The sequence below is a fragment of the Patagioenas fasciata genome, chromosome 4 (genome assembly GCF_037038585.1).
Source record: "Patagioenas fasciata isolate bPatFas1 chromosome 4, bPatFas1.hap1, whole genome shotgun sequence".
NCBI classification, from domain to species: Eukaryota; Metazoa; Chordata; class Aves; order Columbiformes; family Columbidae; genus Patagioenas; species Patagioenas fasciata.
Window position 1 is genome coordinate 11,784,552 of NC_092523.1, and position 24,949 is coordinate 11,809,500.

The window sequence follows — 24,949 nt, forward strand, 5'->3', positions numbered from 1 at the left end:
TATTCTGGCAGTCTTTTCCACTTCCAAGGAATTGAAAACTGTAGATTTTCTCTTATAAAGGAATGAAGTAGTTCCAGAAGACTAAGGTGTGTTTTACCAAGAGCCTCATAGTCTCTTCAATGTGCTTTAGTATATCCCATCCATACAGGTTGTTCTGTGTGAACTAGCAGAAATCTCAACTTTATTTCTTTTGGCCACCTCTTTCTGTGGACGATGTAGAGAGACACAAGAAGGCTACTTTTGCTTTATCATACTGATTTCACATCAGTAGTATAGAAGTATAGAATACTAGTTTTTCAAACTCTTGAAAACAAAACAGATCTTTACAATCTCCCCAGAAAACCATCCTTCTCAAGTCTTGACTGTCATCTGCTGTTTCAGCTCTTGACTCCAGAAAAGAAGAGGATTTTCTGCACAGTCATTCTGGTTTACATTTCAGTGGGCTTAGGTTTATTGTGATTACTTGAAAAAATTTTAAATAGCCCTATGAGAATCTAGGAAATAATTACAGAAAACATCTTTTTAAGTGTGCAAGACATTATGTGCATAAAAAGCAGCTAATAGCGAGCAATTTGGCATATTGTTCTGATTTTGCTAGCTTTACCACTGTTTTCACAGCTTTGAAAAAAATGACCAGAGAAGACAGTAGTAATACCTATTACTGGAAATAAAGCCTGGAGGTGTATCTCTTGCTTGCTTGCTTATCTTTGGCATATTTAATAGTCAGACTTTCTTGAACTTGGCAAACCTGGGCAAGGAACAATTATCCATGTGTATGCAGTACGTTCACTCCCATATAATTACTTTTTGTAAATGCTATGAAATTGTTTTCTTTCATTTTTACATACTTTCCAGACCTGCAGACATTCAAGCATATGAATAACAGACTCCTAACTTCAATCAGATTACAACTGGGAATAAGGTACTTAGGCATGTGCAGCATCTGGTCGCAGAATTAAGATCATTCATCTCTTGGGCTTTCTTGGGTAATTGTAGTCTGAGGTATGTGCGCATAGACTATAGGATTTATACAGTGTAGGCTTCTTTACTTAAGATGAGCAAAACAGTTTTTAGAAATCAAAGGGCAATCCAGACAGCCAATCCGGCAACTGCTGCAATAAGTACAACTCCAAACAATCACCCTATTCACACACTCCAGCAGTTAGATGAGGAAATACTGTGAGTATATAGAGATCATTAACCAGTTCAAGTCAAAGGGAAGTGTGGTCTTATATGTCACATCAAAATTAAGGATATTTTTTTGAATCATCCTAAGAAAACACTACATCTGATGTCTGAGAGAGGACAATATCTTGCAAGACTTCAATTCACCTGGCTTTACTCTACTATCTTGAAAAGAAGTTTGTGATTTCTTTGGTGTCTGCAAGTTTCATTAACAAATACATTGACTCAAAACCATGCATGACGTTAACAACCTTAGCGTAATATGTTGCATTTTAACCTAAATTCCTTACAAACTATCTCACGTATTTTGACGTGTCTCAAGCATGGGGTCAGGCTCTTCTCGGTGACAACCAATGATAGGACAAGGGGCAATGGGTACAAACTGGAACGCAGGAGGTTCCACTTAAATTTGAGAAGAAACTTCTTCTCAGTGATGGTGACAGAACACTGGACCAGGCTGCCCAGGGAGGTTGTGGAGTCTCCTTCTCTGGAGACATTCAAACCCACCTGGACACCTTCCTGTGTAACCTCATCTGGGTGTTCCTGCTCCGGCAGGGGGATTGGACTGGATGAGCTTTTGAGGTCCCTTCCAATTCCTAACATTCTGTGATTCTATGATTCCATGTGTCATAGGATGTATTTCCAGCAGTAAAAGTATTTTTCAGTATTTTGCTGAAATAGACTAAAAAATCTATTTAACAGATTTAAAACTGTTTGAATTATATTAACAATTAAACAGCACAAAGACTGGATATTCAGATACCTTGGAACAGAATTTGCTTTCCAAACATTTTTCTTGATTTGATGGGCCTACTCACGGTGCAAGAGATTTCAAAGGAGGAAGGCTGTAAAGATTTAACACTTTTAATATATATGTCTTCAAAGGATAATTTCTGAAAAAGTGCTTGGGAAAACATGTTATTATTAATACTGACCTTCCTATGAGCAGCCCGTCCTATTGAACATGTTACTTACTCAGACGCAGATTTATTTTCAAATTCCTAGTGTTTTTCTACCTGAAATCAATGCTGATATCACATAATGAATTTTAAGGAAATGATTGTGAGCTGTATTAGAAGAGCTAATGAACTGAACTTAATAAGTCAAAATAACATAAAAATAAGAAAGAAAAGATGTTCCTGAAAGTGTTTTTAGTATATAGTCATTAATGTGTTAAGACATATATAAAAATGCATTAAAGGATGAAGAATATTTTTCTGCAGATACTTTGAACTTAATGAATGTGACAATTAACTACATGGGCAGAAGTACAGAGCATTACAAAGAAAAAAACTGCATAAAACCTGGCCTTTGAATGGGTGTGCACCATTGGTTTTAATATATAAAAACCACTTGAACATACTCAGTGGTGTGTGAAGAGAAAACAAAAGAAGTAAGAGCGCTTTGTTTATCATTTTGTATTCAAATGAAACAAATTTAAATATTACCAAGAGCAGTGGGGGTGTTTGGAGTTGGATGGAAGGGCAGCAGAGCAAGGTAAGCAGAGCACTGTGACGCCCTTCAGCGCTGCTTGAGCAGCCATAGAGGTTTGTGTAGGCCTAGAGAGCTGAAGTAGGACCACCACCAGGGCTTCTCCCTGCCCGGCGGTGACCCACCTCGAGCCTCAGCCTGCCTGTGTTGGGCGTGAGGGTCAAAAAGTTCCAGTGGGTCGTACGGGTCATACACGTCTTCCATTGAGCGGCGGAGGAGTTTGTTGGGCCAAGCCTCAGCAGGTCGCAACACAAAGTCGACTCGCCCAGCCTGTTTCATCTTGGCAGGAATGGTGACCCTCTTTATCACCCTGCTGTATCCCGCTGCTTGAGCACTGATTATATATGTCCCAGGAGGCAGGAGTCGCCAGTAGTCTCCGTCAGCAGCTTAGGAAAGGTAAAAGCACAATGAAACTGAGCTTAGTTTTCACTCTTACGTCCTTTATAGTTACATACTCGCATGTGCAGACAGCACGAGCATTTAGGGAGCAGGTTTTGAAAATATCTCAGATTTTTATTCAGATTTTGAAAAAAGTTCAGATGCAAAGTCTTGAATGATCAAAAAAAGAAGACTCCACCTGTGAAAATCTGACCTTTAGGAGCTAATGAAATAAAATATCACATACAAAATGTCAATAACTGCTGTGTCTGTATCACAGGGAAGGGAAGCTTTCCTTCGTGCTTCTTTCCCCATCGTACAAGGAGTAACTCCAAAGAAACCAAATTAATTTAAAACTATGTGAAACTTAAGAAAGTGAAAGCAGAATCCAGGCTGCAATATATATATATAAATAGCAGGCCTAAGGAGCTAAGAAATCCCTTTTATTATATTACATTCAATTACTTTGTAGACATTATAACACATAAGACTATGGAGTCAGAGCTGCAGCTGGTATAAATTGCCATTAGTGTAAAATGGGTGTAAATTTCCTCCAGCTGAAGGTTAGAGCCTGCAGGCAAAAGCAGGGAGTTTTAAAACAGAATATTTATTCTTCATTTTACATTTATTTTATTTTGAATGGTAAGTTTCTTAGCTTAGTTAAGGTTGCATTAATGTTACTTTCTCATGGAATTTCTCATTCTCTTTCAACACTGAAATTACAAGACCTTTTAATCATATGACATTCTTAACCCAACCTAACTAAAGAACAAATACTCCTTTTTCCTTCAATGTAAACACATTTTTAATTTAATTCTTAGTTCTTTAAAGGTCCACTGCCAATGGAAAGCCATTGTCTGGGAAAAAGTTTGAAAAAGACCCTAATTCATGCCAGAGTCTCCCACCAGCCTCAAGAATCTGCATCATCTCCACTATTGTATCCCCTCTAATGTTAGTTTTTTTCAAAGCTGGAAAGCATCCACTACATTATAAACCATTCTGGCTTTCTGAATTGATTCAACAACTATCATTAGACCAAAATGTTACCATTCATGTCTTCTATTTTGCACTCCTATGGCCTACTGTGTTCACACTGAAATCAATAATAAAATGAGAGCATTGATTTCAGTGAGAGCCTAAAAGCTCAGAACTTTATGATTGTGAAAATTAACAGTTGCATATGCCTCAATACATGTTTACCAGCTGGCGACAGATATAAAGTGAACATAATTCAGTGTTCTGCTTTTTTGCATTTGATATAACTGTTGTCCAAAAATTGCATATATTTATGCTTTTCCACATGAATAAAAAAGGTTGTGGGCCCTTCAATCACTGCACATATTCCACTTGTTAAATTCAGTGTGGAATCTATTCTAATGTCTACACCTCATGTTCACAATATTTCAACTCACTTATTCTATCAGGACCTTCACATGCTGAGTTACAGCCCCTGAGCAGGGTTATTGCCATATTGCCCCAAACACGAAACTTAAAAGTGGATTTCTGAATCTCACTGAAGACACATTGGCTTTGATGGACAGCAGACAGTTCCAGGTGGAAGTTTTAATGGCAAGGACTATGTTATCCCACAGACACAACAGACTCAACAGCCAATTTGACACATCTTCTCTATTGTCATTCTAGAAACAGACTCACAGCTGAGCCTTCAGTTCTCAATTAAGGTGCCATCTCTATCAAATATGACCAGACTTTTGCAAGTACTTTCACCCTGCCCCAGATAAAAGCTCAAAGTAAAAATATTACCTGTGGTGACATCATGCTGGATGCCCCTGACTGAAATACGAGCATTTTTTATTGGGTTGCCAAACTTATCAGACACAATTCCTTTTATCCCCCGATGAACCTGGCAAAGCAAAACAAAGTAAGATAGCAGGTATTTACTACAGTATCAGCTCCTCATCTTCTACAAGGAAACACCTGTAAAGAGTAAACAACTTTCAAGGAGTTCAACCCATTATAGACTCTCTCAGGCACTAATGCTCCTTCAGATCACATCCTTTATTTTGGGAGCTCCAAGAGGGCTGAGGGAGACCAAAAAGGAACTTTTTTGAGGTAGGTATGTGGCCCTGCATTGAGCAACACTCCTCCACATACATCACTGGCACCTCATGATCTGACCACAGTATTTAAAGACTGTTTTTGAATGTCTGCCCTAGATCCAGAACCACAAAGAAATGAAAAGTTAAGGCTTTAAAAAACAATCTGATGCTCTATACACAATGAAAAGGCATCACTGGTGCTATAAGTGAACTCAGCATGAAGCAGCACTAAAAGATGTGCGAAATGAATCAGACTCAAGCAGAATTGTTAGCTTTCAGACAGTACCACTTATCAAACAACACACTGCTACCCTGGCAGTAGAATCAATTAATGTGGGTTGTATAAGAAAACCAGGTCTTCAGTATTGAAATATATAGTTTTCATTTGCTTTCACCACATGTAAAAGGATCTCAAACTGCTTAGAGATAAAAAACTAAAACTCAACAATTGTCCTGTGATAGACACACTGCTACCAATGTAAAGTGCAAGCATAAGAATAAAATAAGATGGATATTTCTATATTAATACTGCTTAATGTACAATCTTTAACACAATGTGTTAGTAGTTTTCAAATACATATATGCATATTAATCAATATATAATATTTAATAATTTCTTAAAATTTGTTAATATTCTTATTTAATATCAGTGAATAGGAATAGGTGAGGAAATTCTTTAGCTACTTGGGACTCATCATCAGTCTGTTGCTTACACTTCACTGTGATTCAGAATGTCATGATAGGAGTGTGTACAATATCCTTTTTTCCTTCTCTGCAAGCACAGATTATGGCTGCTTGAGCTGATGAGAAATGTGCTTGGTGACAAACTAAAGAGCAATGTGAATTCTGTCATACAATGAGGTGTACAAACAGCTTACTATATTTGAAGTTCAAAAAAACCAAAACAAAACAGGAAAAAATTCAAGTATTGAAACATTAAACCTCTTAAGGTTCTTTTTGAGCAACCTCCTGAAATGAAAATATTTTGTATTGTAAATTCTATATGAACTTTTTAAATGAAAAGTAATGCCATTTTGATTTTTCCCCTGAGCTTCTATGATCAGCCTGAGCTGTTCTTTACTTCATTTCCTCCCACCCTTCTTTCTCTTCCTCTCATTTTTCCCTCTCCATTATCCTTGTTCACAAGACAATAGAAATAAAGAACAAAGCATCAAAACAATGGAAAATTATATTTGCCTTTCTGTTGGAATATAGAGATGTTTAAAAATAAACATTACAATATTCAACTTTACAGTAATTCTTAATATGAAGCTGCAAAAGAAAAAAAAGGTTTAGTCTAGTGACAGCAGTTTTTTATTTGAGGTGGAGCTGTGTTGTCGCTGCTCTTGTTAAATAGTTGTTTCATACTAAGCAGAGCTATTCACTGGAGGATTTAGGAACAATTCAGTATAAGGTCTTGAAAACTGTCCCTTAAGAACTATTATGATGAAGCACTGCAATTTGCTTTTCAGCATGAACTTGAGGATTTATCATATGGATAGTGGGTAAATCTGGTCAGAAGAGCCATCTCAGACCCAAATTTAATTTACAGTGTAGACATACTCAAAGTAGTATGACCTCATCCAACTTCGATAATAATTTTGCAATTAGAACACGGTGGGATAAAAATAACAAAATTGAAATTTCTTCAACAACGTTGACTTGTTTTGCTTTAGTAAATACACTCTTTTTTGTTTTGCCTCAACTCTATGTCACATAAGATTGGGTGAGTGTTTTGATACCACTTGTGATGTGGAGAAGAGACCAATGCTTATGAAAATGAATTCTACTGCGTGTTAAGCCAAGTAGATTTGTACACACACTAAACAGCCTGGTATATTTCAGAATAAGAAAAGTTTGAATTGGTTTTGGCAGACTTAATACTTATCGGGAGTAATTCAGTCATCCTTATCTACAAAGTTGTTTTTCTTACTGTCCTGCATTTACTCAAAAAGCTTTTCCAGCATAGACTTCTACAGTATCTCACACTATAAAAATCTTTACATCTTGAAGACTTCAACTGCAATATATATGGATTTAACCCAGCTCCATTTGGATTCACTAAAACTCATTTTCATCAGACAGCTGTAAAATGAAATGAGTTTGGTGGTCTGCACTGTAGACTTTATTGAATGATAATACTTACCACAAGTAGCAAGAGGTTGTTTAGAAAGGCCATAAAAACACTCCTAACAATTTTAAATTACTGGGTACTCTATCAAAGTAAGGCATGACAAAAAGCTAATCTTCTAATGGCTGAAAGATGAGCAACTTCTGTTTCTGTGTTCACTTACTTATTGTCAGTGAGGTATTTGTTTTTGCTGAGCTTAAACTTATTATTAAAAATGACTTTTAAATGACATGTTTAAATGCTCACGGGCATACGGTTGTTACTTTAGAAGATCAGACTTCTGGTCTTTTTAAATTACTTTAATAAAGAAATCAAACTGAAAAGTGTGGAAACGGATTTTCTAGCAAGATACTTAGAACCTCCCCATTTCAGCTGAATCTAAATTATCTGTTGCTGTGCAGTAGGGCTGGGGTCACAAACATGGAATATGGAAAGGAAAAAGTTCCAAGAAGCTCTCTGGAAAGCAGATCTTGGTTTAACCTTCAAGAGAACGGGCAATCTTAAAGGTCTTTTCCAACCTAAATGATTCTCTGTTTCTGTAATTCATATTTTTCTGAATATATGGATGTTCTCTAGCATAAAATTTTGTATAGCTGATTTATCATGTTGCACAAAGCATTTACAGACAATTCCCTTATCCACTGTTTTTAAGACCTTTACAGTCCTCAGTCTCCATCCTTACTGCAATACAGGAAAATATTATCTGTCTGTCCTGCTGGACAAGTTGAGGCACCGAGGCCTCTGGTGTAGTGTGGTGATTGATTCGGTGCTATCTCAAAAACCGGAGAAAGAGTAAAGAAACAAGTATTGACAAAGAATGAAGAAGAAAAACTGTAAACACAAAGGTCTGTAAAAGTGGAGCTGTACCATTTCCATGTAATTCAGAAGGGCATCTCTGTTTTCATGCCAGATTGTAAACAGTTCTTCCTCCAAAGGAAACTTTTCACATCCTACCTCCACAGTAACTTCAAAGCAATTTGTGTGAAGGTAATTGAAGTCTGCCATGCCTATAGGTTTAAAAAGAAAAAGGAGACATCATGAACAAGCCATGTAACCCTTAACTGGAGCTTTGTTGTTACAGTCAGCTGAATACAAACCCTGTGGGTATAGATTAATATATTGTAAAGAGAGTGCATGGCCAATTTATAAAAAGTGTTCAACAAATTCAGAATTCTAAAACTCGTTTCAACTGTGAATTAACTAATGATAATGGCACTTCTTTCAGGTGAAAAAGCTTTATTTTAAATTATTATTCACCTGACCAAGAAGTAGTGATAGAGAGAGAAGGATTGTTTAATCATGGTAATTGGATAATCGGCTGTATCAGAGGTGATTCCCATGGGTCACCAGCAAAGAGATGACCTTTTGCCATTAGTATGTTCAAAACTATTTCTGTACAAAAGACATTGGATATAATTTTCAGAAGAATGTAAGCCAAAGATATTTAAACCTAATTCTCACTTATCTCCCAAAGCTCTCTAAATGCCTTGTTTCAACATAATTATTTGAGATTCAGCTGAATCCTATCTGAAAACACAACTGAAGAACTGCTGAAAATTTTGTGGACACTGATATTTCATCCATGCCAGTATTTCAGAAATCTGGAAGAAAACTAAATACTATTATTGGGGAAATCAAATTAGCAACCTCAGCACAGATGAATGGGATGTTTTTTGTAGTTTTTCCTGGAAAAAAAAAAAAAAAAGAATTTATTTAAACTACGCTTGCATAGTCTGCAGGATGGATTCAAATTCATACTTCTGAGGAAGGAGAGCACAGCATCAAGCATTTGTTTCTACACTTCCTATTTTGAAACTAGAATGACATTACATACAATAACAAATCTGACCTTTTTATAACTTGTTAACTGCTGAGGTCATATCAGAGCTGAATGCACCCCATTGGCATCTGAATATAAATGTTACCAACATATGTTTTGCTACTTAAATCCCTTACAAGTTACTGAAATGAATAAAATTATTTCTTTCAAACCCTTGTGTCTCATAAAGGTCATATAGAGGTTTTACCTCACTTGATATGACGGTAAAGTGGTTTTACCTCCAGTGAAGCTGTACCACTCAGCACCATTTATAATACCTCCGCGTTTTACAAAATTTCCACCGCAACGATGTTCGGATCGGTCTGAGATGACTGGATGTGCATCTGCGTAGGCTTTAGCCAGCATTTTAAACATCTGTAACAGAAAGGTTTGAAATACATTTGCTTTTACAAACTGTAGACATGGTCATTGCTGCTAGTAACTATGACTGTTATGAGCCCAGACAATGAGCCACCCAGAGCCCTTGAGGCCAATGGAGTGGGTGGAGCTCCATGCAAGGATATTCTGCTAGGAAGTTTTCACTTGTCCTCTTCTCCAAGGTCCTTCTTTGCAATCCAATATATTTAACCAGAGATAACACTAAATACCAGTGATTTTTGTGATACTTGGCTTCAACCTATCACCTCGGGCAGGAGTAGAGGCCTTGTTTGGTTGTACTTCAAGTCCCAGATTTTAAATCTGAAATTAGCTCTACTCATTATGTTTTAGCTCTCTCTGTTTTCACCCTTTCAAAAATACCCACAGCAGCTTCAGCCCAGTCAGATCTTCACATTGGCTGCTGCAGTTTAAAATAGACAGTGTCAATTTGCTTTGCACTTATCACTCACACAGGACAACCTGCCAGTTTGATCTCAATGACAGTTGCTTCTTTGTGGGGCAGAAACCATTCCTAAAAAGCAGAGGATAGGATGTGGTGATTGAGGATGTCACCGCTGATTTCCTAAGAGTGTTGATACTGATGAAGAGCAGAGAAGTCACCACCCAGAAAGGAGAAGTGACAGGTACATGTAGTGAAGACAGAAGAAACAGCAGTGATCTGCAGAAGTCATTTATTTGAGTCTGGTTCCTGACATTTTTCTCCAATGTTTATTCCAAATTTGTACAGAAATCCCCCTCTCATTTTTGTTTATCTGAACTTCATCTACAAAAGCTATAATTTCAGATTTCAACATTGAAATGACAGCAACTACCGGATACTACTAGAAGCATCATGAGTTCCATGCTGTATTGCTTAATACAACATGTGCAAGAAGTTGGATGGCTAAAATCCTATTTTTAGAAGTGATCAAGGATAAAGACCAAAATGACCAAGCACACAATTTTCATCTAATATTTACAGACGTTTCTAATAATCACAAAGGTGAGCCAGTTATAGGATCAGGTAGGTGACCAAGAAAAGGTGGAATGAGAGTGATATGTAAAGACATTTTACCAAAATATTTCTGATGATCAAACACTAAAAATCCTGACTTGTTACAAAATTTTTTTGCATCTCCCTTGAGTTTCTGTATGCCTAAGTATTGCTCAGTCCAGTTAATTACATCTCCTTCAAACTTCTGCTAAAAAGAAATGTATGTTAATTAAATACGTTAAGAAGAGATTTTACTGCCAATAGTTTGGGCTAAGCCAAATATATTTAATTTCTATAGGAATTTGGGTTCTATTACTGAACCTTCTGTAGAAGATAGATATATGTTAGAAGTTTGCAAGGTGCCTGTGTCACTTAGGCTATGTTCCCCACCTTTCCTAAAGGAATCTACAGATGTTTTGTTTCTAAATATGAAGCCTTTCTTCTCGTTTCATGCCAAGAGGCATAAGGCTTTTGCCTGACCACATGTGCAAGTGAACGAAGATGTGTAGCAGTGAGAAGACAAAGTGAGAAATCCAAAATCACATTAACTTCATTAAAAAACAAACAAACAAACAAACAAACAAACCTTTAAAAAAATGCTTGGATAGCTCTAATAGTTATATATTTCTTATCGCTTAGCAGTTAAGGTATGACTGGTCATGGACGTCAAAAATTGTAGACATTTCGGTATCATAAAGTGGAACAAAAAAGGAAGAAATGCAGAGGAATCCATGTTACTTTTGAAGCATGATGCTTTATTTTGTGAGACGGGATCAGTGCTGTTACCTTGGCCAGTGCTTTTAACCCACTGACTGTCACCAACTGGGTTTTTTTGGGCGAGGGAAGGGAGCATTTCCTTTCTACAAAGGGAGTAAATTTGATTTGGTGAATGTCTTTCTGCTCTGGAGAACAGAGGCATCGATGTAGCCTCTCATGTAACATGAAGCACCAAAGGCATGCTAAAAAAATCCATCTCCACAAAAGCCAGAAAATGGGAAAGTTCTGGATTAGGTGAGCTGAACCAGGTGGAAGAATATGAGCATAAGGACAAGGTCCAGCTGTGAGACTCCTCAGGTACGAGCCCAAGCTGCAGTGCAGACAGAAGAGGCTTGAAATATCCAGTGTCTTGGGTCCTTGCAATACTATACATACACCATGAGGGACACAGGGAGGTGGCAGCACCCAGATGCATTTTCAAACAGGGTAATCTGGTTTGAATGTTCTTTATTAAATGCAGAATTTGAGCTTTTAAAATTCTGGCCATTGTCTACACTGCAGCATTTCACCCTGGCCTGCAGCCAAGGCTGTAAACTTGCCTCTTTTCCCCTTGCACTGCAAATTCGACAGGTCAGTGGTCAAAACAAGGGTTATGGCTAATGTATGGCAGCTAAAACAAGTTGCTATATTTTGAGATGCATGTTCGCCAGCAGTAGCAGCTGCAGATGACATTGCTTAAATGCAGGTCAGTTCACAGGTACAGGTTTTATAACTTTCTGGGCAAAATTTAAAATGATCCTGGTAGTGTTGCTGAGGTTCCTGTGTCAACTCATTTGAAAAATCTAGTTTAATTGAGGACATCCCAAGCTCTACTCTGTATGTTTTAAACTTCCAACTCTGTAGTTATCTTCCCAGGCTTTACAATCACTGACTCTGCAGCAGCCTCAGGTGTGAGGTGCTGCATCTTGCACTGTTGCAAAGCACTGATGCAATTAGGGCTTGCCCAGCTAGGCACTACATTGAGATGGAGTACTTTGCACATGTGATCACATTCTTTCACTCAAAATTCACATGTGGTCTCTAACTGGAGATGATGGAGGGACCACTGTCCTTCCATCCCACTGGTGAACTGCTTGATAAGACACACATGACTATATTCCTCTGCTATCTACATGTAAATTAGGATACTCATTGCCCAGGAGATGCGATATAAATGCACAGGTTTATGATTTCCCCACGTGCTCACGAAGAGCTTCTGTAGCTTTCATTGCCACCTGCCAGGCATTTCTCACACGTGCTTTTTACAGTGCAGTGCCTAGTCTATTTTACTGCTAAATCATTGTCACACATGCAGAGTCAGTAAGTATGGTACAGCTCAGAAAAATGTGGATTGGTATAAAAATGTGTAACAGTCATAGATATTTAAAAATTTAATAGGTGCTGTTGAGAACTGTCACTTTAGAAGAAGTCAGCCTAGAGATATGCTCAAAGAGAATAAAGTTAAAGATCAACTTCCAATTACCTTCAAATGCAGTTCATTATATAAAGAAACACTTTCTCTTAAGAGACCAGGGACATTTTTAACACACACTAGAAGGCTGAAAAACTAGATGTTCTCCTAGTGGGCATGTCGGCAATGAATACTAGATTGAGGAAACCAAAGGGAAATAGGAAAGATGGCAAAAAATTTCACAGAAGATTTACAGTGAGTCCCAAATGGGCAGCTTTCCAGGGACAGAGGAAAAAAACATTCCCATTCATCTGACCTGGAATAAATGTTACAAGGCTGCCACCATATGGCAGACAGCTTTTTTGTTTGTTTGTTTGTTTTTTGGTTGGTTGGTTGGGTTTTTTCTTCCTTTCCTTACCAATTTCAACAGAAAATAACACTGTTGGTCAGGCTTGTTCCTTTTCTTCTGGAAAGCAGTGGTAAAAAAAACATAGCCTTCACCCTTTAAATAGTAAAAGCCTGGCTTTTCCTAGCCTGTGCTTTGTCAAATCATGTTTGGCCTCACAAAAATGGGTAAATCTTTACAGATCCAACTGATAGTGTGTAAATGATCCTATATTTTAATGCATACATACACACAGTATCACACAGTATGTTTGGGATTGGAAGGGACCTCAAAAGATCATCTAGTCCAATCCCCCTGCTGGAGCAGGAACGCCTAGGTGAGGTCACACAGGAATGTGTCCAAGTGGGTTTTGAATGTCTCCAGAGTAGGAGACTCCACAACCTCCCTGTGCAGCCTGTTCCAGTGTCTGTCACCCTCACTGAGAAGAAGTTTTTTCTCAAATTTAAGTGGAACGTCTTGTGTTTCAGCTTGATCCCATTACCCCTTGTCCTATCATTGTTTGCCACCAAGAAGAGCCTTATATGAGTGTATAAATCATATATTACATATGTACATATACATGCATTATATATAAAAACACGATTGATTGAATATTTAATGCATGCATTCATACATATACAGACATGTATACTATCTAACTAAACAGAAGTTTGACACTTGTTAAAAGAGAAAGATTCGGTAGTTCCAGACATGGAAACCATACTGATATGCTCATCCTGCAAAACCAATATTACCTTCTCATCAGGTGTGGGTGAGAACATTTTTTCTTCCATAGGATGCCTTGAGTAGTCATAAGGGTAGGTCACAACTAGCTCACCCCCATGGAGGCTGGCAGAGAGCACAAACGGGATAGACCTCAACCACTTCATGACTGCTTTTGTCTCAGGGGCCACCTGAAATCCAGGACAAAAAAAAAACTGTGAGTATCCATGGAGCTCCAAAGCGATTTGGTCCTGGGCAGGATGATACCCAGCAGAGAAGGGAATGTGTCAGACAGGACAACCATGAGACTCTTTGGCTCTTCCATCTCAAAGTGTCAGTTTGGTCCAGGGAACAGATGAGACGCACTGTTCACTGTGGAAAGAAACAGGGAAAAACTTTTTCTTACGGTGACATTTTCAGTGGTTCAAAGTGATGACGGCAACATTTTAGACTTGAAAAATTTTGGCTTTGTGCCACTACTTGCAAACCAAGGTCCTTACCTAATTTCGTTTTTGACTCAGCAGGATTGACTTTGGATGGACAAACTGAAATACAGGGATCAATTTGTAATTGTCAGCACTTATTTGAAATAACATTGTCTCGTTTGCTATCCTTTGGTCCAGGTGCATCTGCAAATAGATGAAAACTAGTGCATAGGAAGCCCAGCAATGACTACAGTTTACCTGAAGTGAACTGCTCCAGATAAATAGCAAAATTTGTCTTTCTGACAGTCCATGCCCAGAAACAGCAGCCAAGGGAGTGAGCACCGGACGGGCTCCCAGAGATGCTCAGGCACCCATCTGCCCCTGGCATACAGGAGGCTCCTTCATTCCCTTTCCTGAGTGGGGATTTCAGGGACCTGCTCCGCTGATAGTCAATTCTTAGGGGTAACAGTGTCATCTGGTGGCCGGTCCCTGCAAGCCCAGACACAGGCCCGTGCCCCGGGAGGAATGAGGCTCCTTTCCCTGCAGCTTGTGGAGTTACCAGAGGAAAAGTGGGTGAAGGCAGAGGCTGCTAATCCGGACTGTGCTTTGTAGGTTTTTAAAAAAATGACCAAGATCTGTTATGACAGACATCTATGCATCGATGTAGGGCTGCTAACATTGTATATCACACTTTGCTTTGATTCCATTAGCAGTTAGAAAATCATCCAGCCAGGATTCCAGAGTGGCTAATGACTAGTAACAGTGAATCAAATCAGCAAAGTGCAGGGAAAAAACCCAAAACCAAAACCAAATGAACAAACAAACCACAAAACAAACAATCAAACAACAAAGCAACCAATCAAAAGCCCTAAACACCTATACATTAGAGTTGCAATAATAGTAATTGCTTTTTTCTTTTGTATCAGTCCCTATCCTGCTATTGGTAAATCATGGCTCTGGGGATGCAGTGGGTAGAACAAACTTAGTGTTGAGCAGGGAAAAACACTGTAAAGCAAACGTGCACTATGGATGTATTACAGCTCCAACAAATAGGTAGAAAGCAAAAGGTCTCAGGAAAAACCATGTCTAAATACAGTTTAACCCGGAGTTATTTAAGAAGATATCACTCTGTCCATTCCTGAACTAAACAGGAGGCTACCTTCCTTCAGATGCCGTAATTATCAACTGAGTACTCCTAGTTTCCTTAAAACACCATTCTGCAGTCATTGGGCTGAACTAGTGCCTCCAGCCACAGCTGCTGTGCTATTTGAAAATCCTGTGCCTTGTACTTGTGAAGAAATGGAAACCTAAGGGTTCTCACTGCTGTAAAGTGGATCACTGAATCCATAGTTTGTGGTTAGTATATGGATCCAAGTCCGATCATGCCGTTTGTCCTCAAGGAGAAACAAGCCATGTCCATTTTATCTGTCAGCCTAGTGGTAGCCTGAATCTCTGTGTCACAGACTTTTCAATCTTGGTACTGTAAAGAGGCAACTTAAATGTGAGATGAGACATAGCAGGTAAAGTCTGACCAACTCAGGAACGCACAGAATGCACTTTGCACACTAGAAACGCAGACAGGGTTTTTTGTATAATGTGAAGATTAGAAACAGAGTTTCCAGGAAGGTCATGGCCTAAAAAACATGTTTTTGAAAGACAAATAAAGGGCACTCCGAAAGGAAAAGACAAATTCTCTGCACCTTTTGCAGTCCCACACACTCACTCACACAAGGCAAATGTAGGAGAAGAAAACAGCCAACCAGGCTTCATGACAAGGAACCTGGACAGTGTCCAAAGTATGCTACCTGCAACAGTTAAAGTATTTGCTTTTCTGGTCTTTGTACAGTGCATCTGGGATCATCTGATAACAATTAATCCCAAAGGAATTTGGGACTGAACAAGCCACTCTCGGCTGTGCCCTGAAAGCATTTTGTTCATCCTTTGAGCTCATCTCTTCTGAAGAGCAGAAGGCCTCAGGTGACTTGTGAGGAGCTGCAAGTGGCATTGCCTGTCCCATGGATCCCTGTTTGGGGTTCATGGGGTGGCTGAGGAGCTGGCAACAAGCCTGCATCCCCCAAGCCCCACAGCACCAGCCCTCCCCAGGAGGACGCTGCCCCCAGCTCCCAGCAGCTCCCTGCCTTGCCCTGCCCTGCCAGCAGCTGCCCCAGCTCCCGCTGCCCAGCCAGAGAGGGCACGTCTGATGCCAGAATCAGCCCTGCTTTCCAACAGCAGTATTGGGCCTCAATAAGAAGACTTTAAAGTTGCTGTTGCATTTCAGTGAGCAAGGGCGAAATTCACAGTTTTACTCAGAGAGTTCCTAAATTCAGTCCCTCCCCCTGATTAGCCAACTTGCTCACTAGGTACCTGCACAACCCACGAGACACTGCTGTGTCAGAGAGACAACGTCTTATTGAAGCGAATGTTGTGGAAAATCAGGAGTTTCAATGTCACTATTTTTATCTTAATAACATTTCAGTGACATCATGTATGGTGATTAAGGCTTTGAAATGTGCACATCCTGGTTAAGCTCCACCGGATGATATCAGATGCTATCTATGTCACTCTGGCCTTTGACTACTCATAGACTTTTCCTTTAATGTGGGTTCTGTAGGTTTTGATTTTTTTTTTCACCAGGGCTCTTGCTTTTTAGTCAGACAAGATCATTTTCAAAGTATCCATCTCACAAGAACAATTCGGTGCAAAATTAGAAAAGAGCTAAATTATTCCTGCATAAGTATATTGAATGGCCACTACCCTTTTGAGACCTGAATCTAATTTCTGTCAATTATACTGCAATTAGTCACTGTCTCCATGGCTTTCAAAGATCTTTTTTTTTTTCTTTTTAGAAGCAATCAGACTCATTTTGCTGAAGACTATGCCAGCCTCCACTGGCACAGACCTCCAAATTCTGTTTTAATCATGCCAATTTAACTGACTTCATTTCAGATGAAGCCTAAAATCTCTCAATCTGAGCCCTCAGACCACTTATTACAATTCTTCATAATAGCGGGGAACAAAACGCGCTGTACAGCAAGGGTTACGGGGATGCAGGAGGTCTCCTGAGTTTATGGGATTGTCTGGGAGCTTGCTTTCCATTTTCTCATCTTTATACAATGCCCTGCAATACTCAGATAATTACTTTAATAAGGCAGGTAATAAACACTATTAAATAAATGAAAACTTAGAGGCTGGTGTTGAAATATCCAATCTAATGCTTTTGCATGCACAAAGCCAACTACTGTGAAAGCCATGGTTCATCTGTCTGACAAAATTGAAGCTCATTATGGGAGACCCAATTTTTCTGTCCTGTGATACCACCGGTGGAGGAGGGGGACTCGAGTCTGTGAGACTTCTTATTGCTAGGTTTCTGAACCATGTGAAATTGCAGTTGTCAAGGAAATTTTATGGTGACATCCAGGTCATGGACAAATTGCTTCCCTCATTTGTTCTGCAAAGCACATATATTTGGAGATGCTTTGGGTGTTGTTTAGGTCAGGACCCACTTTGGGGTCAAGAGAGCATCTAGAGGTTCTCTGAGGTTTGGTGCTGTGAGGAATAAATCATTGGACCATCATCTTATTTTAGTTTCTTCTTCAGTAACAATAAAAGGTTTGGAGGACAAGAAGTGTGTTTATATCCCAGAGTCTGCATCCAGTGAGGCAGAGCTCAGACAGAGGGTGGTTGTGTGTCATGTCTTCCTGGTCCCTTGCCTGCGGCGACAGACACCCCGGTGTGACTGGCATCCTGTATATGGGACACAGCTTGCCATGGCAATGGGATAACTGTGGGAGAAATGCTGGGTTGTCTCCATCCAGCCCTCTATAAAATGCTTTGATGCTCCACAGCATCTAAGAAAGCTGAATATATGGTTGTAAAAATGACTTCTGCAAGTAGCTGCCTAACACTGATCATCCCAAAGATCACCAAAAGGACCAGGGCAGAAGCAGGACTTGGAGGAGGGAGCAAGCAAGTTAGAGCCAGAAAATCCAGAGAGTTATGGGGACTCTGTGCTGCACAGTGTGGGACAAGCTCACAGCTTGCACCAGCTACTGACACAAAGAGCAGCCAAAGCCATGTTTGTCCTTCCTCAGTTGTACTTGGGCCTTCAATCATGTACCTCTGGACTCAGAGAGAGTGCATATACAGCTGGAGGTAGATCTTCATCCCTTCCTTCATACCTCGAAGTCTGCTACACAGCCATAATGTCCAGACTGAAAGAGCAAAAGTAGCTTTCCTGGATACCTCCAATGGAAAACTAAAGGCATTTTCAATGACTTTTTTTCCAAAAGGAAAACCAATAACTTCCCCTTTCAGAATTCCTGAGCATCTTTCTTGTCTGAGGCTCAGCACTCTACTCACATTTACCAGCTCACTGTTATCTCTCATTATTCAGTCAAAAGTTGGAAACTGTGAAGTTTGTGACCTTATACTTATTTAGAAATCTAATGACATGAGCTGGGATCTGTATGATTACATTCATAAAATAGAATAAAGTTCTTCCACTTAGTTATGTCAAAAATAAGTGGTCTACTACAACGTGCATTACAGAGATTTTCACAGCTGTTCATCTTCAATATGCACATTATCCTGAGAAAGTGAGATGCTTTTATTCAGTTTCACTACTGTGAAATGGAGTACCAAGACACTGGGCTAGCATCAGAGATGCCCTTGGGATTTAGACCTGGCCTCATATGAGATCACCTGCAGCAGAGAAGAAAACCAAAATATGGTCTCTCAAATCTTCTGCTGGAACGATCCTGTTCCCCACCTATCTGAGGCTGTGTATGAGCAAAAAAAAAAAAAAAAATTGAATTACAGTAAAATGAGTTTAAAAGCAGAAGAAAAGCCAAGCTTCCAATATCAGAACTAGTGAGTTAGCTTCTTGTGTTTCTTGTTTTGAAATGGACTAGGTTCCTATCTGAATTGCTAGTGTTGTGGGCTGCTGGACTGCCAGTGGCACAGGTAGGATGGAGCTTTGCATTCCTGGACACCATGTAGCACAAAGGTTAGTGATGATGAGTGTGAGGCCCCGCAGAGCTGCCTCCATGCTGCTCCCCAGGACTGGAGGCAGCAGCCACTCTCCCTTCCAGCAGCACTGCAGCCTGACAGGCAGTTTCCGTTGCTCCATCTGGCTACTGTGATTTATAAACATCCTTTCCATGGAAAGCTGATGCCACGCAACTTCACATGAAGCCTTTGTATGTTTTCCAAGGCAGAAACCACTATTGCATCAAACCTGTGCAGAGCTTAGTGCAATGATGGTCAAGTTCATAGTCTTTTATCATACTACTGCAGTTTAAATCACTAATGATGAATCGTTACACACTTGTGACCCCTCCTAAAAGTAATTATTCTTAATATAAAATAGAAAAATCTAAATTATTCACAAATTTTCCCAGTGATTTGTGACATCTGCCTCTTTGGCCAGAGCTACACCAGGATTTTTCATGCCAATTCTGAGTCCATCCAGTTTATTCCTACTTAAAAAACCTGATTACTAGACAATAAATTCAGACTAAGCAAACTCAGGTTCTTAATTTCTGAGTTTCTCTGCAGCATACATGATTTATAAAATCTGTAATTCATACCTTACCCCACCAGTAGGATTGTGGAATGGGGATGTGGTCAAGGCGGGCCCCACGAATCTCAGCTCTTCTGTAAGCTTCAGACGTCAGATCAGGGAAATTTCTGTTCAGGTCCAAGTTCTGAGCTGTCTGTCTTCCAATGACCCATCCATTGTAACCAGCTCCCTAATTTGTAACATAGAAGCTAACCTCAGAATAACTTCATCTCAAAATATCACTTTGTGGAAATTATTTAAAATGCCATTTTAATCAAGTGGAAGTTTTAAAAGAAATAAGGTGAAAATGTCTATACTATTAAAAAAAACCACACTTCTTAATCATTTTTTATCCCCATGATCACTAACGCACTAGCTAGTGTGCAGGAAGCGTTTCACTCACCAGTGATGTGACTCACGAGAAGAACACAGCAGTTTCGTACTCAGCACAGAGCACCATGCAGAGTGGGTTAGAGAAGGAGAAAAAGAAAACAGAGCTGATGCTCCAAGAAAAGAAGGCAAAAACCTCAGACTCATACAACAGACAGAGCTCACCACACAAGCAACGCAGAAAGACAAAGATCCTATTTTTGTGCTAATGGTGCTAGCAATAAAAGTGAGGTGAAAAGTGAGTCAGTGGCCATTTTGTTCTGGAACTGATAGCGGCGAGTGCTAAATGTGTGAAAAAGTAACAGTCATTCCCACGTCATCGCATGCAAGCATCCAAAATGACAGGCATGGCTCTGATTTCCTCTTAGCTCTGTTCACATCATCTTTGGAAAGCAACCTACCACCAAACCGACCTGGGATTCTGGCTGCTGATTAACACTCCCTCCCATACGTGACGCTCCCCTCCCAGTTTGTCCTTTCCCATGGGGAATTTTAGAAACATGAAGCACTGAACATTTCCTTATAAAAATAAGTCTTTTACCTCTTCTGCAGCCAATTCATACCCATCAGGGTTGAGAGAAGGTAGGAGATGAATTCTGGTGTTATTAATCAAGGCCTGGACGCGAGTGTTCCCGAGAAGATACTCCGAACACAGATACTGTGCAAGGTATATTAGCAGCTCTTTCCCCACAACTTCATTTCCATGCATATTGCCAATGTACTTAAATTCTGGCTTGACTGTGGAATATGAAACAATAAGATGTTTTAATTTGATTGTACTTGGATGGTTTCTGAAAGCAGAGTAACCCAAATATCTTACTGATGAGTCAGAAAGTTTTATTTACACTAATTTAATGCATACATTCCTGTAAATAGCACAGCAGCTCCAGGTGAATTTCCCTCCATTACAAATCAGTTCAGAGACATCTGAAATAATGAAAAATAAAGTAAGTCCGTACTTTCAGGATCCCAGACTGTAAGAGGCAGTCATCACTGAGCTTTTGCTGAACTCGTCATTCATTGTGAACAAAGAATGCTGCAAGCAAAAATATCAAGCCATGGCTGGGAAGGAACAAAATACTCTCCTGGCACTCTCACTTACCTTGGGTGGCTTTAATGCCATATAATGTCACAGATCCTAGAAACGACCTGCAGATGTGTAATATATTAGCCTTCTATTTGGAACAGAAATTAGGTCATGCATAAAAAGTGGCTTTTAGGCTCAATAGCCTTGGAATAAGACTTTAGAAACATATAACTTCACAATTCCCCACAGTTGTTCTCTGAATTTCCATCCTTCCTTAGAGACTAATGGAAAGTAGAAAATAGATGCATTTTTGAGACACCCTTTCCTGTCTATCCCTTCATCTTCTTCTTTCATCCTGGCCAGCCTTGAGCACTAGGCACTGGAGGAGGGCTGGCACAGAGCTATTATGCCAGCTTGCTCAGGCTGGCAAAATATCCAACTCTAGAGCTATTTCCACCCTCCTTTATGCTATCTTGCACAGCATGAAGCAACATATTTAGAAGGAAATGCTAAGTAATGTGTTAAACTACCATCTTTTATCACGCCATATCACAGTTTTAATTAAAAAGCCTGATTCATAGGCTTTGTGTTTTCCTGTAAATGGAGTATCAGCTTAAAAAGACACCTGCAACTTCTTTTCTTTACGGAAGAGAGAAAGGATGATATGCCAGGAAATAGTAATGTAGATCTTTGATCTGTCAAAGACGTCTACTGGGATCTTGCTCAAGATTAAAGGCACCTCAAAATACCCCTACACCATGCAAGGCAATGTGGCTGAGAGCAAACAAAGCTGACACCAGTCTTTGCTGTCTTCACTGCCTCCCCTGCAGCATATCACACTGAGGACACAGTAGCTTGACCTGAGATCATAATCTCAATAAAGTATGGTCAGATTTAGCTCAGTTCTACTACACTGCTGAGGCTTCTTTGGTGCTGGAGCTAGTCTGATAAGAAACAACATGGGAGTCTTGGTATGCAGCAATGACCATAGCAGTTCATCAGATTTACTCAGGTACTATTTTTGAGCTGGGAGCTGGTAACTGGAAAATAATACCTAATACTCCCCAGGAAAATGATCTGCAATTTGAAGAATTGAGAACATTTAAAAATCTGGCTCTTGTTGTCTCAGTGATGAATCTACAAAACAGAGAACAGCACAATTCGCCTTTGCAGAAAAGCTGTGAGGCCTCATATCCTAAGGATGTTCAGGCACAATGATAGCATAAATTCCTGGTATCATTCAGGTAAGTGACAGATATTGCACTGACCTGAATCTCTGCTGAGAAGGATTGTTTTCTGTGCTGCATTGCCCTTTTCTGATGTCAATGTCCTTCTGTATCTGAGGCCTTCTCACAAGATGTACGTGTTTTAGGATGTGAAGGACTATGTTTAGACTAGACACAAGTATTACTTGTAGGAAATGTGTAATATTTGACAACAGAACGATCATAAAAAAGACAGAAGAAGTGGTAGATGATGGGGAGGGCAGGTCAGTAAGAGAAAATTATCCGAACATCTTTGTGTGCTGGGCACAAATTCACCTTATCATTGCAACCAAGTACATGGACATAGATCTAAGGACAAGGAATGTCAGTCATGGTCATAAACTGAAGTCATAAAGTTAGGAAATTGCAACCAGATTGTAACTGCTACAGTGAATCATCAGTTGCCTCTGTAATCCAGGAACACAAAGGAGGAGAAATGTTTTTGAATCAGTGCTTTTTACAGTTTATGTGATATAAGGACCTGTTAAAAGGACCTGTTTCCACTCAGATGGATAATTTGGAGTTCCCTCAAGCAACCTGATCAACACTGATGTAACTCACGCAGTTCATGGTGTCCAGGCTTGGTTGAAAACTCAATCACAAAAAGATCCTTCCCTTCAAAACTTCGACCTATGCTGTAAGTTGTTGCAATATGGGAGCATTTAGAAGCAGTCTTCTTCAATGTGCTCACCATTTGGGAATATGAATGGTGTTTGAACTGAATAAAAGTTGCTGGCAAGTCTGAAGGCAAATCTTCTTCAACATCTACCTCTCCTGCAAAGAAAAATCGTTACAGTGTTTAAAACCATGGTGCTCAGAGGATTGCATGAATGCTTGTACTTTTCCACAAAATAACTTCTTCAGTAGCAGAATTATAGAAAGTACAGCTACAATCAAAACTTTGAATCTATGTAGTACATCCTATGCTGTTTATTGTGGCATGTTTTGTTTGCAAACCCGTATTAATGCAATGCACACTGCTAAATATTTTGTGCAACCTCCAGTTTTAATTTCCCCTTTGGCACTTTTAGTACATTTTAGTCACAAAATGTACAGTTTTCCCTTTGTATCTGGTGGATAAGATTAATTCTTTTTATTAAATTCAGCTGTCTTTAGCTATCTGGATCTTCTTCATCTAAACAAAAATCTGTGACAATCACTAATGAGATTATTTTAATAAGCTGTTAAGCTTGTCAAGCAGTCATGAATTTATGAGTGCATTAAAGTTTCAGTTTTAAAATAAAATGTTTCAAATATACAGACAGCTATCACACAGGGCAGGGCTTATCTAAATGCACGTTGGCAGTCCAAACATCTAACTGTGAGCTGCCTGTCTCGATGCTCTTTGTATATGAGGGAGAGAAACAGATGCTTCTTCAGCACAGTTTAATTAAGTGTTTAAAATAGGTGGAACAGAATGAATCACATCTTACAGGTGTCTATAAAGATGACAAGCTGAGATGACAAGTGGGAAGGTTTTGTGCCATAGACATGTCACGCTGAGTGAGATGAGACCATTCCCACCTAGACAAGTAAGATTCATCATCAGAGCTTTCTCCCTTACCTCGCAGCTTTGCCAGTGGGTCAAAACATCCTTCTTCTTCTCCCGCGAAAAAGCGGTCACAGTCCAAAAAGTAGGGCCAAGCCATGTCTATTGCATCAAAAGCAGGGAGGCAATTTTTTTTCAGGTTTTCACAGACATGCCTGCAGGGCTTTATAACTTTATCCTTTTCACACTGTGGGGCCAGCACTGAGCAGCCCAGGAGCCTCAGGTCCGGGTTGCATTCTCCCTGGAGCAAGTTGTGCAGCACACTGATGAGAATGTACTCGGAGCTGTACTCAATCACTTCTCGAGTCTTCTGATCCAAGAAATTAGGATACATCGTTTGAGTATAGGCAACATCAGTACAAGAACTTAAGGTGATGTCCACACATTTTGCTATGGAAAGGAGAGGAACATGTGAAAAATAACTTGCTCCATTGACATTCTAAATAGTTCAAAGACAACACAACAAATAACACTCTCAATGAACTTTTTGTTGTTGTTGTTCACAGATAGACTAGAGGCAGTTTAAAATACCCTCAAATGAATTTGATGTCTAAACCACCTATAGAAAGATGATGGAAAATATGCTTGGTCTGGAGATTGATTGTGAAAAATATTTTGCAGAATAGATTTATAACTTTATAACTACTTTGGTTTAGCAGCAATTTGAGATTTATTGAGGTAGATCAAAAGTTTAATATATGATTTCTAATAATTCATAATCAACATCCGATGAATAAAGTGATTTAAAGCAATTCAATATTTTTTTATAATCAATACAGTAACTTCATTAAAGATTTTATGTTGGCAGCATCACACTATACTTACGAAAGAGAGAAATAATGTACACATAAACCCATACCTAAATATGGGAATAAAATACACACACATACAGGGTTACAAATCACACACACTTTAATCACACATTAACGCTCATAATCCATGGATATGTGAATATATGTGTAATATATGTGTGGGTACAACTATTGTTAAAATTTCCTCTTGAGTTTAGCAAGTTACTCACT

General features: G+C 39.3%; 1 protein-coding gene across 1 annotated transcript in view; it reads right to left on the bottom strand.

The window, feature by feature from the left end:
• Window positions 1–421: 421 nt before the first annotated feature.
• Window positions 422–24,949, bottom strand: part of CPZ (carboxypeptidase Z) — a 38,481-nt gene continuing 13,953 nt past the window's right edge. Inside the window, exons 3-11 of the mRNA XM_065837737.2 lie at window positions 23,943–24,317; window positions 22,940–23,152; window positions 20,628–20,824; window positions 19,725–19,886; window positions 13,744–13,902; window positions 9,304–9,439; window positions 8,113–8,252; window positions 4,819–4,918; window positions 422–3,062 (exon numbers count right to left, since the gene is read on the bottom strand). Of these exons, the coding sequence (XP_065693809.1) occupies window positions 2,707–3,062; window positions 4,819–4,918; window positions 8,113–8,252; window positions 9,304–9,439; window positions 13,744–13,902; window positions 19,725–19,886; window positions 20,628–20,824; window positions 22,940–23,152; window positions 23,943–24,317 (1,838 nt within the window). The 3' untranslated portion in view covers window positions 422–2,706. The remainder of the gene's footprint in view (window positions 3,063–4,818; window positions 4,919–8,112; window positions 8,253–9,303; window positions 9,440–13,743; window positions 13,903–19,724; window positions 19,887–20,627; window positions 20,825–22,939; window positions 23,153–23,942; window positions 24,318–24,949) is intronic.